At 39.4% G+C, this 16311-nt stretch overlaps 1 protein-coding gene across 1 annotated transcript in view; it reads left to right on the forward strand.

Moving 5' to 3' along the window:
• Positions 1 to 16311, forward strand: part of ATP8A1 (ATPase phospholipid transporting 8A1) — a 262923-nt gene that overhangs the window by 157763 nt on the left and 88849 nt on the right. The window contains 1 exon segment of the mRNA XM_038400205.2: positions 9679 to 9851. Coding sequence (XP_038256133.1) covers positions 9679 to 9851 — 173 coding nt within the window.

Consider the following 16311-nt stretch of genomic DNA (forward strand, 5'->3'; position numbering starts at 1 on the left):
GAAAAACTGTTCAAGATCCAAATTAGTGACCAAATATGTATAAATGTAAAAAGCACATATATTTTACTTTTTTAAAATCAACTAAAGATCTAGTCCCTATTTACATTCCAAGACCTGTGTTCCGAGTTATGTGCCTTGTAAGAATTCATGACATCAAACAGAAAACTAAAAATATTTCTTAACTACCTACACTTGTTTAGGTGCTACAGAAGATATCAATTTGTATAGGTGATTGTGAAGTTTACAAACTAGTATATGCTTGTAAGAGATTTCAGACAAGATATGTATATTTGAAATGAGTAACTTCTAGAGTATCCTAATTCTTTTGTAATAGAATTTACAATATGAATCCATTAACTTAGAGTTGCTTCTGATTTACACCAGTGTAAGTGAGAACAGAATTAGACCAATTATATTTTAAACATGAATGGTCATTTTCATTTTATTAACAAACTAATTTCTTTGCTAGCAATAATACATGACCTTTTAAAATATTGCCCAAAAAATTCTTCTTGAATTCCAGCTAATTCATTTTAAATGTCTGAATTATCAAATTACACGTACATCAGATAAAAGAACAAAAATGAATAAGGCAAACTGTACAGAGTGGTATATCACTACATAACAGAATATAAATGTCACAATCTAGTGATCTGTTTAAAATTAGTCTCCATACTACTGCCAGTCAAGATGTAAAAATTCTTAAAATAAGAACCTACAATATGTAATTCCTCTAAAGAAAATAGGTCAAAATCTCAAATAAATGCTTAGATATTTTTAAACTTGCAAGAATACGTACAGTGTGGTTTTGTCCTTGGTGTTGATTCTTTTATTTTTAAGATAACTAAAATTGAAAATGCTTTAATTTAGAAAATAAAACCCTATCGAATTTCAGATTTGGTGGCGATGAATCTTATGAAAAACATTTAAGAGTTATCATTTTGGAAAAAAGCTACAGTCCAGGTAGAAGAATGCACCGTAGATATGACTTAAGGGAAAGAGGCAGATTGTATGAGGTCTTTTCTCCCTCCACAAAGACCTTTTGTTGAAGATACATAGTCCTGTAGATTTGTACTCAGAATGAGTAGTGAGTTCTGCTATACTAATTGCTCAAACGCTTTTCAATATGCAAGCATGTTCCAAACTGACATTTGCTTTTGTTGGAGTTGTATTCAAAAAAGTGACTCCACTGTAGCACCACTGTATTCTTCATGTTTTCTTCCAGGGAGCCAAATTTTCAAACAGATATTCACATAGAATCTGACTTTATATGTGAAAACTGGCCAGTTGTACATCTGCCTGATCTGACTACATAAGTCATTTTTGCAAAAGTAGATAGTGTTAATCAAACTGTGTGCTCAAATTTAGAGGTAGTTTATAAAATTTTAGCTCTGTCAGTGATATGCTGCCAATGTTTTAACAAGTTGCTCTCTTAAAAATGCACTGCTTCAGTTGATGATTCATGTGATATTCCCTCAGTAAAATATGTTCCACTACTGCCTGAGGCTTTATCTGGGTGGCTTGAAGAGATCAGGTGTATCAAGCAGTTTCCCCTGGCTAGTATGCTTGGTCAAGCCAGTACTGGATTTTCAAATTCTGTGGGATGGAGATGAGTTGGCACACAGTGACTGGGAAGGAAAGAAGCGGGCTACAGTGGTTGCAGAACACTGACTCTCAGTGCAGCAGGAGTTTGGCCCCAGTTCTTCCCTTCCTTGCACTGCTTACAGGGAGCTGTGAGGACTACATCCTTCATTTCCTATGTGATCTTACCTGGTGCTGGTGAAGAACACAAGAGGGGAGTTGCCCTTGCATCAGTTGCCAGAGCAATGGTGGATGCACCTGCTGCATGGTGCCTCTACTGAGCAGCAACTGGCTCAGTGCCAGCCTTCCAGGAAAACTACATTATTTTAACAAGCAGAGCTGGCCTTAACATTTTTGTGTAGACATGTGAAACAATTGTTAGCCAACAGGCGCAAAAAACAAACAAACAAAACCCTCTGATTGCTGTCTTCCATTTTCACACCAATATACACAGGGCCAACCTAAGGAATTTGGGCAGAGTTAGCAAAATGGTTCGTTAGGATACGTTCCAAACTTAATTTACTCATTTTACATAAAATTTGGGATGTGAGAGGATCTGAAGATACTACTGGCCTCCTAATTCTGAAGTGGAGACCAGGTTGTTCTTGGTCCTTTCAATCCTACTGATTGGTTTATTTTAGTTTAGAATTTCAAGATTATCTCCGCCAAGGTAGAAAATTACTTTTTAAAAAAAATGCAAACAGATTCTCTTTTTCTTTGGGTTCATCTCTCTTACAGAGCTCACATGACAATGCTGCATGTCATTAAGGGGCTGTGGTTGATTGTTTCAGTAATTCTACTTAATTTGTTGATACAAACAGGTTTTACTCCTTGTAATGGGGTGCACTCAGCTCTTGGTAGTGCCTCCTAGCCAAGTGTGTGCATGCCTGCAGTTTTTTCTCAATTTCCCCCACTCATAGTGCCCCCTGTCGGCCTCTGCGTTCATCAGGAGGGACGTTAGTGACCCAACCTTCTGGCCAAGGCATGCTCTGCCCATGTGCCAAACAAACAAACCCCTTCTGGGGAACACAATCCAAAATGCCCCCAATATGCTGCAGCTCTCCCTGGGCTCAGTCTTCTAAAACAGTCCAACAGGGCCTGTCATGGTACCCTCAGTTGGTATGTCCTTCTCTGCTGCAGACTGAACTCACTCTGACCCTGCAGCTCCTTTTGTATGGGCCTGCTGGGTTCTGATTGGCTGTTCCCTGCAGCCTTTCTCCTTGTCTGCTTCCCCTGCAGTCACTGTAGCTTGCTTGGAGGACCTCTCTACTGCTCCTTTCCTGGGATGGGTGTGGCAGGATTCTGAGCCCTGTAACAGCAGGCCTCTGGGTCTAGTCTACCCTGTCGCACTCCTGTTATCACTGCAGAGTCTGAATAGCTATGGAAAAGCATGCTGTATTCAATTCTGCCTCGCACATCAATACCAAAATGATCAGCTAGGCTTCAGTTGTACAATATTTATCACTGGTGTTGGTGCAGCAGCAGGAAAAAACACAGGTTGATTCTTCTAACTGCCATCTTCTGCATAGTTAACCTGAGATTTGAAAATCTTCTTTTGTATTGGATACTTCCCTATTTGATTTGGAAGTACTTGAGAAATAAATATGGAACCCTGTGATGATATTTGTACAAAATCACTTTTTGGAGTATAACAGTTTAAAAGCCCCCTACAAAAAACTGGAAAATCTCCACCTAGGGAAGGTATTTTTTAAAAACTATTTTAGAATGCTTAAAAGTAGTTGACAGTTTCACTAAGTTTGCAATGAGAGTTTTTAAAGATAATTTAGAGAATCAATTTTGTGCTGCTTGTATCAAGAACAAAAATGGAAATTCAGGTGAAAAATAAACTTCGTAATCAATATCAGAGTCTGATAACAAGTAGAGTCAAAAGTTAAAGAGATCATGTGTGCAGACGTTAGAATTAGCCATAATACATAGTATCTTGCAGTGTTTGTTAATCAAGAGCACATGGTTTGAAAAACAACTGTTCAGTGAATTAAAATATGCTACTGTAATTGTAAGTCTTTATTTTATAAATTATTTGATTAGAGTTTCAATTTTATGTAACTGTAATTTAATGTATTGTTAATAGAGCAGAATCTACCTCCTACTAAACATTCTAAGAATATGGATAGCCATGGCACAATGTTACTGGCTGGAGGGTGTTATTGGAGACAAAAAGAGGTCTACCTTCCATTGCAATTTCAACAGAGGAAGAGAGACTAGGAAATTAAAAGGAAAAATTCCAATCATAAAAAAGAACCCCCGTCATCTTCCATCTGAGGAAGAGAATCAGGAAAACTTTGTAAAGCAGCGGAGGCAATGTGGGCAAAAAATATGTATTCTGGAAAAAAGGGTTGGGGCAGATCCTAGGATGCTAGTCCCATTAAGCCCATTTAAAAGTGTTTTTAAAAAATACTATTGCTCAGTATTTGTATGTTAGTTTGTCATATTTATACTAATCATTGAAATGATCCCATGACCATTGAACTTAACATGCCCCAGGCTAAATAGCATGGGGTTATTGTGAAGACAATCTTCCCAAGAGAAAAAAATACAGAAACTTTATTCCTGTGGAGCAGCCCTCATGGAGTGTATATTTTCATCAAGCCAACTTTCTATACAGCAAGGGTATAAATAAGTTTCTCTGTTCCTGTCGACCTCCAAAAGGCTTCTTTGCAGCTGGGCTTTCAAGCATAAAGCAGGAGAAAGAGAGGGTAATTGTAGCTTTCTGAAGGCCACACAAAGAACAACAGTTACTATAAATATTTAATCTCCATTTCTCCTTCACATTGCTTTCATAGAGCCCCACTGTAGGAGATTAGGTAACAGTAATCTACCTGAAGAAGTGGACTGACAATTCCTGCCATTTAAAACAGTGATAGAAGCACTGCCCTCCCAAAACAAACATCTCCTGTTGATGCTGTGTTCAGAGAATAGGGATTTGTGAGGCTGTGAACCAAACTCTTCATAGCAGCCCTAAAGATTTCAGATACTGTCTTATCACAGGTTTCAGAGTAGCAGCCGTGTTAGTCTGTATTCGCAAAAAGAAAAGGAGTACTTGTGGCACCTTAGAGACTAACAAATTTATTAGAGCACAAGCTTTCGTGAGCTACAGCTCACTTCATCGGATGCATTTGGTGGAAAAAACAGAGGAGAGATTTGTATACACACACACAGAGAACATGAAACAATGGGTTTATCATACACACTGTAAGGAGATCTCCTTACAGTGTGTATGATAAACCCATTGTTTCATGTTCTCTGTGTGTGTGTATACAAATCTCTCCTCTGTTTTTTCCACCAAATGCATCCGATGAAGTGAGCTGTAGCTCACGAAAGCTTGTGCTCTAATAAATTTGTTAGTCTCTAAGGTGCCACAAGTACCCCTTTTCTTTTTGTCTTATCACAGATACATGTAATAAAAAATTCTACCCTCTTAAGTAACTGACAGCTGAAGTGATGAGGGTCAGGCATGGGAACATCAGATACTTCATAATGTGAACAGATGCATAATATTATCTATTTAATCTCCAAAGACCCTAAATAGTGCATTTGATTTTTTTCTAACCAGCTTAGATACAAGTAGTAGCTAACAGCTCTCTTATCATTCCTGATATGTAGATTTACCTCTCCTGAAAGGTTTCTAAAAAAAATATTATTTGGTAGCATAATTAAGACTTTCTGGACTACAACATGACTGCTTTGATGTCCTGGGACAAGGACAGGGCATTCTGCCCTAAGCCTAACAACCCTGCTGATGTGTGAAGAGAATTAAGAGCCTGATGCATTGAGAAGAAATTAAAGAGAGACTTAAATAAGCCCTTTCTCTCAATGTAGTAGAAAGACATCAGATACACACAATGAGTGAGTTAAGTCTTGCCTGCTGTTCCTCACAACATCAGACACTCTTCTGATTTATAGCAAACAAGCCCATGTTGATGCCTGTCTCGCTGTCTGGAGTGGCTCATGACCATGTGTGCCTACCTCAGGGCAGACTATTAGAAAACAGGGCAGACACCCAAATTGTTGGTGTGTTCTATAATTTAGATTTCACCAAGCCAGTAACAAATGTGAACTCCTGGGTTACTATACCAGTCTTACTATGAAGTCACAGATAGACTGGAGACTATCTTAATACTCAGACAAACTGGACTTTATGATAATAGGTCACTTAAGCCAAAAATCACACTACATCAGGTTGCTCCCACTCCCAAGAGACCAATCACTTACCCCAGATCAATTGCTACTCTAGATCTTACACAAAAGACCTCTCTGGTAGCCAATTCTATAGTAAACTAACTAAAGGTTTATTACCTAAGAAAAGGAGTGAGAGTTATTGAGAGGTTGAAGCAGGTAAAATATATGTACAGGTGACCCACAGTCTATAATTCCAAATGGTGGCCGTGATGTAATAAACTGCCAGTTTCCCAAAAGTTTCTCAGGGCTACCCAGAATAACTCTGGAGATCTGTCTCTTCTCGTTCAGTAGTTCCATCCTCTTAGAATCCAAACAGTCCAGAGATGAAGGATCTTTCCCTGAATCCATACTTACAGCTTCTTCTCACCGAAAACAAGCTGACAGGGTCACTACCCATGTGGGCCTTTCCTTTGATGACAGAGACTGAGGAATCTATTTAGAATTTTTGACCACACAATGACCACTTGCTTTGAACTTAGCACTTTCAAAGTTCTTCATTTGCATTCCATGTTTCTTCACTGTTTGATGGGTTATTTAGTTACAGGGGTATGCATAACATAAATGTTTGCTCCATTATAACAGGATACACATAAATAAAAACAATACATGTAATATTCCATTCATTTTCATGAAGTTTAAACACCAAACACTCTTATACACTTAACAATTACTTTATCTATGCTAATATACAAGTGAATTGACTTGGGTCTTCAGCATAAGCACACCCCTTACACCTATCAGACAAACCACAGAGGGTTTGAGTGACCACTTATGTGAACCACTCCGACTCCAACATTCCAACTCAGATTGTTGGCAATGGTATCTTTTTTTAAACATGCACCATCAGGTATAAATAAAGATCACTTTATTCCAGATGCGTCATTCACACAGATCGGTAACCTCCTGATATAACACAAGTTGGCTGAGATCCTCCCTATCCAGGAAATACATTGAGACTATAATATCAGTGAAAATCTTTAGAAGATCCCCTCTGATCTATGGGAGAAAGGATTTGAAAGGAAGCCTGATAGCCCTTGGCTCTAGCAAGTTGATTTAGTCTCGACTCCTGCAGTCTTCAAATACCTCAACAGTCAAAGATAGTCAATATACTCCTAAACCCAGAGTAGAAACATCTCTATCGTTAGTTGAAGAGCAGGCTGAGGGAAGGGCAACTTCTTGAAGACATACTCTATTTGTGTTGCCTCACTAGAGCCTTAGACCTTCTTAAGAAGAAACTGTCATATCCAAACTATAAAATACTTGGTTTGTACAACAGATTCAACCAGTCCTGCAATGGCTATATCTGTAATCTTGCAAAGAGGATGGATGACAAAAATGCGGGCAACCATCAAGACTAATACACACAAAATGTCACTGGGCCTTCAAGCCTGGATATAGCTAGATTCACTGGATGGGATTTTGGAACCATCTTGAGACAGGCATGCCAGGAGCCCTGGTGAAATCTAGGCAGGGCCCTTCAAAGGACTGAGTTGAGACCAGCATGTATTTTTTCTTTGTTTACTCACAGACTGAGAGATGTGAAGAAGAAGCAAGCCCTCCCACAGGGTCTCAGCTACTTCACTATAGTACTGAGCTCTCATGAGCCAGGAATCCAGATATAGATTCACCTTCAGGCTTTGATGACACAGTTGAGTCACAACCACAGCCTGATAATTGGTGAACACCTTGGTGACTGCTGACAGCCCAGATGATAGTATCTTGTATTGATAGTGGTCATTGGCCAATAAACTTTAAGTGGTGCTTGTGCTTTTGCCTTATCAAGATGTGGAAGTAGGCATCTTGAGGCCCAAGAGTCCTGAAAAGGTCCATAGTCATAGTATTGCACATCCATTTATATTATAAATAGCATTATATTAAGCTGCACTTTTAACTGAAAAGCAGGAATAGAATATATTGTGTATGCATTGCAGCAGAATTAACGTTGCTTTTGAAACCTTAATTTTTTATTTCCTAACCTTTTAAGATTTTTTTTAATTACACATCCTTAATATTGCATGTGTGTAGTTTTTGTATATCATGGGTTTTAAACGAAAGAAAATAATTGCATGTGCTTAATAGTTTCATTATTTAAATAGTCCTTTTCATAGGTGAACAACGTTGAGGGTGTGGTTAGTCTTTGCGTCTGTGTTTTGGTTGGCATTAGTTATATGTAAATCTAGATTAATGGGGCAGTAGTTCAATGTTTTATGTTTGGATGGCTGCATCTTTGCAACATAGAGATAGAGAGAGTTTATTTGTTTATTTTGAATTTGAAGAATATTTCAATATAAAACTTGAAAGCAGCCATTGGTCCTGCCAAGCTAGGCAAAGAAAAATGCATTAATGTCACAAAGGGGCTGGAGCTTCATGAAGACCTGTTCATATCTAAGCACACCCAGAAGTGATTATTTGTAACTTTTATTTTTCTCCACACCCCAAACGTATCAACACGTTTTCCTTACTAAGAATTATAAGTCTATTTAAAATTTAAATTATTTTTGCTGTGGGCTGTTTAAATAATGTATGGTTCAAATTTTTCTACAGTGGGGGAAAAGTATAGGTTTTTTTTCACTATCCAGTAATTTAAACTACTACCATATTTTGCTTAGATTTTCCTTTTAATATTATATATACGGGCAAGAACCAAGAATGAGATAAAGAAATATTTAGCCCAGAAGTGGAATATTTTGGCAAGTTATGACCATGTAAAAATGAGGTTATATTAAAAACTGTTTTGCAGCTTTAGAGTCATCACTGTTGGCTAGCACAGTAATGTATATATTTGTTCCTAAACAAATGATATCTAAAATAGTTCAAGGCACTGGCATATTTTCCCCAGATATTTTTGATGTAATAATCACAAGTTTTTCCAAAAACTTCAAAAATAAATGTAGATACCTAATCTAATGACTGCACCTCACCTGAAGCGGGGGAAACATTGTCCGGGTTTGCCAAAGGAAAGCAGCAGTGGGAGGGAAGGAGGTCAGAAATTGATACAAAAAGGTGGGTGGTGGTCAGCTTTGCGGCACTGACTCATCCCTGGGAAATGTAAGGCTTTAAAGGTGCAAGCCCTGAGTGTTGGAAGCCCTTTCTCCAGGCAGCACACAAGACATCACCCACCCCCCCTCCCGTAGAGGTGTGAATATCAGGTTGGGTTAGGACCTGCTGTGAGCATTGCACTAGTCACTCCTTTTTAGGGAGGGTGGGAAGTAATTTCTCCTTCACCACCATATTGGCTTCGGTGTAGTGAGGTTTTTTCACCTTCCCCACAGCAGGTGTCAGGGAGGACCCATTATGGTGAGGAGAAAAGGTGGTAGGGGCTATATGTCTCAACTTATTTTATAAGTGTGGGGTGGATATCCAGTGCAGGTACTCCATAGGGAAGGCATCCAGTGACCAGATAAATGGCCTGGTAAAGGACTTAAAAAGAGGGTGCTGGTTAAAGGAACAGAATGGGGGGGTTCGGGGCTCCTGTGATTGGTACAGCAGGGAGCCAACCCTCATTTCTATAGCCCACCTTAACCCTCCTATGAGTGGGGATGGATGGTAAGGTCCAAGCCATGGGTTTGCTTGGGGACCTGGATGGAAAATGAACGGGCACTGGTGGAGTTATTTGAATAAACATGGAGTTGCCTGCACTATACACTTTTATCTGCTGGGCAGTCGCAGACATCTAATAATAAAGTTGGGGCCTGATTAAATCCATATCAGGTGTCTCCTGTCCTTCTTTCAGTATAGCCGGACAACAGATTAAGTGGAGTATATGTTTGGTGGTAGAAGTACTGTATCAATTGATGTTTACTACTGCATTAAAAAGTACAAACTATTTTGAATGGAGCAACATTCAATTGAATGGAGAAATAAAAATAATTAACATGTATATTTGTTGTGTAACAGGGAACAAGAGAGACCCTAAGTCACCATTGCAGTATTCTTGGTGATGCTTTGAGGAAGGAAAATGACTTTGCTCTTATAATTGATGGTAAAACACTGAAGTATGCCTTGACATTTGGAGTAAGACAGTATTTCCTGGATTTGGCTTTGTCATGTAAAGCTGTTATTTGTTGCAGGTAAGGCTTGAGGTGTGTTCTTTTTTTCTTTCTGAATAGAAAATACTATCCAGGAGTAGACTTGTTTCTGGCACCAGTCTTATTGCATACATAGCTAGCTAGATAGTTTAACAACATATGAGAAAAGAGAATATAAAAGGTCAAAGTCAATAAAGATTTTATAGAAATAAATTATGTATTATAATTTATTGTTTTCATAATATGTGATCATGAATTGGAAGAGGGTATTGTAATCCATACTACAACACGGAGGAATTAACAAGCAAAAGAGGAGTCCAGAATCTGGCTCAAAGACAGCTAGTGTTTACCTAAAATAGGATAGGGTCAACAAGATTCAGGCACTGATCTCTACAAGGTTATCTATCCACCTTTAACTCCAGCTCCTGGGCCTTGCATAGAGATAACTTCATAGACAAAAATACACGAGATAGCTTCTAAGACTTTTTTTATAAGCCTGGACTCATACCCAACAAAAAGTGCAAAGGAAATACATGTTTGTTAAGACCTTTTCTTCACAATCAGAGCCCATTCTCCTGATCATGGCCATCAGTCTATTCAGATTGGTAGCCCACCATAACAAGGGGACTTGTTCAAGATCAGAGAAGCATCAAAGCATCAACCTAGAGATAAGAACAGCTTTCTCTCTTGGCTTCCTCCAAGGGCCATACTACCAGTGCTTCTTGAGATTTCTCCTGCCTTTTCAGGTTACTTCCTGATTCTTATGCACAGATACACACAGATGCAATCCAGCCAGTCCCTGTGTTTGCTCTCGGTGCCATGGAAACCCCATGGCCCATATGGTTCAGTTTCTCCTCCATCCTGGACTTGCTGGTCCATGACTTGGGTGGTAGATTCCATTATTTCAGCTATCAATAAAGAAGTATTTAGTTGCTCCCTTCTTTAGGCTTAAGGTGCCTAGTGCCTAGTGCTCCCGTCACTTCCACTGAGGTCTGTAGTTGCCCATAGATCAAAGGCATGTTTGCTGGCAGCAAGCAACATCCTATAACAATAAAAAAGTGTCAAAGTGTTACCAGTTTCAGTGTTTGAGTTTAATGAATACATTTAAGTCATCTAAGATCAATTGATCTTCTTGCTTTCTGATTTCTGATTTAACGTCATGTAGCTGAAAAAGGATAAGAGTTATTACTGTAAATAATCCTGAGATTGACCAGGAATAAAATGGAATTTTGTATAGTTTCATCCCTGAATCTTTTTTAATCAGAAAAAGGTATTTCCATAATATTTTCCTAATGGCCTTAAATCCAGGAATACAAAGATTGGAAGTAATATGAACATACGTGTTTGAGTAGCATCTGCAGCTTTATTAGGAATATTACACCCAAACTCCAGAAGATGAGGGGTAAAGTATAAAATACTCATCCTGTGATTCATGAGGGCATTTTGTTAGGAATGCTAGACATTATGTGAATCACCAGAGTAACAGAACAGATTATTTGGTGGTATCCACCAAATAAGAATTTAAATTACTGGGACTGGAGGACTAGAGGTATCCGTTGGGATCAAGAGCAAAATGTAAAATATGACTAAAATCCCTGAAAATAAAGTGTGAGCAATGTGCAGGGGATAATTATTTTTTCAGTTATTTTTAATTACATTCTGATTTACATTAAAAAGTTTGGTTCTTTTTATGTAGAGAATTTTATGCAGTTTCTTCATATTTTTCTGAGAGGGAAAAAAAGGAATAATACAAGAAGGAAGCATCTATGCTGAGGCAGCAGGGAAATTTTTTCCTCTGTGAAACTAGACTATGAATCATCTGTCATGCTCCTGTAAAAAGGAGCCTGTTTTAGCCTTCTATATCAATCTTTTCCATGGCAGGACAAGCAGACTCTCCAGACTTGGCTGTGAGGCATGCTTCCAGTTGAGCAGAGGGAACATTTTATTAATACCAGCAGTTTGTGTTGGCAAAGAACTTGGCTAATGCATGCAATCATAAAAACTTTATTTCACTTTTAGTAGCTGGTTCATTTTTTATAAACCATCATTAACACCACCTTTTACTCTTGTAAATTAACTAATATAAATAACGTGCTTCCACTGCCCTAATTCACCAATTTTACTAAATTTCTGTTGAAAGAGAGGAGTTCTGTCCTTCCCAGAATCTCATTAACGGCCATAAAGATAACATTTTTCCAGTATAAATAAGAATAATTCTTTTTTGAGGGCCTCTCAGCATTCCCATCCTCATGAGCCCCTGGGCCTGGAGCTTCCAGAAACTTCAGTAAACTGTGTCCTTTAGGGTTGCAGGAACCCCATCATGGTACTGAACTTTTGGTACTTGGTATTATATAAGGAGATGCAGTTGTTTAAACTTAGCATTTCACTTCAGTGCTAGATTTCTGAAATTGTGCTACAGTCTTTATTCAGTTGACAACTCAGCCCATGTTCCACCTGGGCCATACTTCTCACCAACCTCCCATGAGTAGGAATACTCAGAGGCACTCTAAGAAAGAAAAGGTTCACACATCTATTCCACTCAGATGTGTATATGCTCATCACACTGGAGCCAGAGAGTTAGGTACTGAAGCAGTACCTTTTGCAGCAGTCCATGCACCCTGTATTTCCTTGTGGCCCCTCCCTAAGCTATATCAGGGTGGTGCTGCCGCAACTCCCCTTAGTTTCTTCTCACTGCCCATGGCCTGAGTCAGAGCTCCCCATGTGATTTACCTCACAGTTTTTCTTCTGTGTAGATAGCTAGTTTAATTTTCTCCTTATCTGTAAACAGTTAGCACCTTTTAAGTTTTCATTTATATTTTAAAGTGTGTTTTAATACTGTAGTTAGTTTTCAGTGTTAAACATCATTGGTATGCAGCACTCAAGAGGCTTTGAGCACTACCTGTTGTACAAAATGTCTTTTCCAAATAGAGACCTACATGCCTTGCTGCCTTTTGTACCTCAGTGAAGGGTACATTAAGGAGAGGTCCAATATCTGCCACTCATTCAGAAAAAGAATGCAGATTTCAGGAGACTTGCACCTCAACCACCACCTCATGAAGCGGGCAATGAGACTTGCTTGGCTCTGGGCCTGACTAGTGATCACCCTGCTTCCTGTGCACAGACTCCAAATGTAGCTGTGGTTGTCTCAGACAGACCCCTGGACTTGGCCTCTTCTCCTTGAAGAAAGAGATGTCAGTGTTCTCCAGGGCCTACTCAGAAAATGACACATAAGACAGACCAAGGTGACTTAAAGTCGAAGAAAACTTCTTTGAAAAAGGACTCAGGACACCATCAGGATTCAGCAGGTACTGCGGATAGAGCTGGACCATCAGCCCATGTCTCCCCAGTACTGCAGTAGGAGGATGTCAGTACAATACCCTTGACTCTGGTACAGTTTGCAGGATGACCATTTAGTCTAGTACCAGTGGACATTGTTACAGCAGCAACATTTCTGGTACTGAGAACTCCACGAACTTATGAATCAGGAAAGGATTTGCTCTGCCTCTTTGTCTCAGATTCTCCTGTGGTTCATGAGTCAATTGCTTTATTGGCACCTCCTTCATTATGGGAGTTTTCAGTCTCCTCCGCTCTGATGCAGGGATTGTTAGTGGTACTGACGCCAGTATCATCTAAGAAGTATAATAAGGGCTCAGCTCCTTCTCCAGTACCATCTTTGGTACTAGTGCACACTGTGTTGGCACCAGTACAGTTTTCAGATGCCATTCAGTCTTGGGCACTACTTCAGCACTGAATGCTGGTACCGGAACAATAATTGGCTTGGGTAGCAACTCCAGTTTCTACCACCATACTGACTACAAGTTCTTTCCCAGAACCATCTCAGGATGCTGTGCCATCAATGTCTTGTGAAACCTTTATGATACTAACTACCATACATGCCTTGGTACTGATGTTAACCTCTTTACAATTGGTGAAATATCTACCAGGTCGCCTAGTAGCCCCAATCGGTATTGCACTCCCCAATACTTACTGATCACTCACAATCTGGTTCATTCTCCTAGTTGTTTGCTGTCCATCTCTTGACACAGATGGTCTAGCAAATTTTCCAGATTGCCTCCAGAAGGGGAGCATTGGTCCCTAGAGTGGGACTGATCGTACAGCAGGGACAGATCACTGTGGCCCAGTTCTTACTGACTCCCCATGCCTTACACTTTCCTTCAGTGGCCACTGTGTGTCTGGTGTGTCTCCTATTCCCCAAGATCATGATCATCACCCCACACTAGGGGAAGGTCATCTGAGCGCATGGTGACAAACCTTCCAGAGCCACCTGTTGGAAATATGAAAAGATACTGTTCCCCCAGAGCAGCCCATGCTGCAGGAGGAGCCATTGCCTTAGGAACCAATTTTATTGCAAGACGATTCATCTGAACCTGTGTTCCTCCTTACCCATGACTTAATGGTCCCAGACAGTTGATTTTAAGTCTCATCAGTAGCTTCTGAGAAGAATGGCTGCATCTTTGAGTATACAAGCTAAGCTTGTACAACAAAACACATGCTTTTAGACATTTTCCAGGTTTTTGCCCCTCCCTATTAGTGTAGCTCTTCTAGAACTGGCAAAGACCTTATGACATATGCCAACCTTTCTAGCCTCTACAGCTAAGCACATGGATAAATGCTATTTTGTCCCTATGCAAGGCTTTTAGGGTTTTAATTCCCATCCTGCCCCAAGCTGCTTAGTATTGACAGCCACTAAGGAGAGATTGTTTCAAGAGAGATTTAAATGAAGAAAAAGACACCAAGAGGCTTACCTTGTTTGGGAGAAAATAATTATTCCACATTCTCTCTCCAGATGCATGTAGCAAATCAGCAAGCACTGATAGTTAAATAGGACTTTGTAAACTGGGATGCAATATCCAAATTAACTGAAAAGCTACTGGAGAGAAGGCAAGAAAGGAAGTTAAGGCTTTCCTGGGTTGGCTAAGACACAAGTCCAATCTGTTGAATTCATGGATTTATAGATTCTAAGGCCAGAAGGAATGTTGTGATGTACCTAATGCTTGATGGCCTCTGCAATAACAATGAGGCGAGCTTCCTGGGTACAGAACTCAGGCATAGCTACAGACATTCAACAAACTATTAAAGACTTTCCTTCTGATGATGGTTACTTGTTTTTGGATAAAAGTGATGAGACCTTACATTCTTTTAAAGACTCTAAGAATGCTCGTAAGGGTCTATACTCCAACCCCCAGAAGGTGCCAATACAAATCTCGACAACTTCAATACTGCCTATAGTATTATAGGCAACCTTCCTACCAATCAAGGCAACCATATTCTCAAAATAGAAACACAAAATCGCAAAGTCAGCCATGGAAAGCAGCCCATTTGCATTCTAATTTAATGTCAGCAGTAAAGTCATTGGTGATCTTCCTACCACCTTGTCCCCCCGACCATTTTGGGGGGTGGATTATCCCATTTCCTCACTGTTTGGGAATCTATAACAATGGACAAATGGGTCCTAATCACTCTGAGACTTGGATATTCTAGAAGGGAGACTATGCCAAGATAATTCCTATATCTCCAGCATGGTTGAGACAGTGCTGGTTCTCAGATCTTCACCTTTTGATTTAGCCTCCAGGGCCTCGGCCTCCTCTTCCAAAACTACTGTCCCAATAACATGGACAGTTATTGCATCCAGTGTTGAACAGTTGGTACCATACAGCATAGTTGTTGAGTGGTTCGATCAGGCAGAGAAAGACTTCTCATTGGCAGTTCAGAGGATGTTCTTAACAGCAGAAAACAACCCATTACATCTGCTTATTTAGCTAAGTGGAAGCAATTTTCAATGTGGTCAACTCTCCGTGGTGTACCTTCCTCAGAAACTAGGATTCAGCGCATTTTGGAGTACCTGGTATATCTCAAATTGTCATGTCTTTTTCTGAATTTTCTGAGAGTACATTTTGTGGCTATCTCAGCAATTCACTCTCCTCTTAGGGAAGATTTTCTAGATTTTTAAAAGGTGGTATTTGTCTTTCCCCAATGAAGGATTCTTCACCTTAATATTGTGTTCACTGCTTTCATGGGCCTTCTGTTTGAGCCAATGAACACCGGTTCCTTTCCTCACCTATGTCAGAAGACATCTTTCCTCATAGTGAGTATGTCAGCCAGAAGAGCGGGTAAACTTCACGCTCCCCTAGCAGACCCCAATTATAAAGCTCAGCAGAAAACAGTAGGACTCCTGGCTCAGTACAAAAATTGTTTGGCGGGAGGAGGCCAGCAACTGCAACAGCAGTGCAAGAAAGAGTAAAACAGTATAGTTGCATAATTAAAATGTTCATTCCTTGACTTTTTTGTAAAATTAAGATTCCAACATGTTAGTTCAACAATGTTGACCACTTTTAGTATTTATCTATTCCTGTTTTCTATTTTAATATGTGATTTTATTATATTACTATTTGTTTGTAAAATAAACACATTAAAATATATAAATAACATGTAAAACATATCTAAAACAGATATAAAATATACAATGGATCTAAGTTAACAC

This window comes from Dermochelys coriacea, chromosome 4 (genome assembly GCF_009764565.3).
Source record: "Dermochelys coriacea isolate rDerCor1 chromosome 4, rDerCor1.pri.v4, whole genome shotgun sequence".
Classification (NCBI taxonomy): domain Eukaryota; kingdom Metazoa; phylum Chordata; order Testudines; family Dermochelyidae; genus Dermochelys; species Dermochelys coriacea.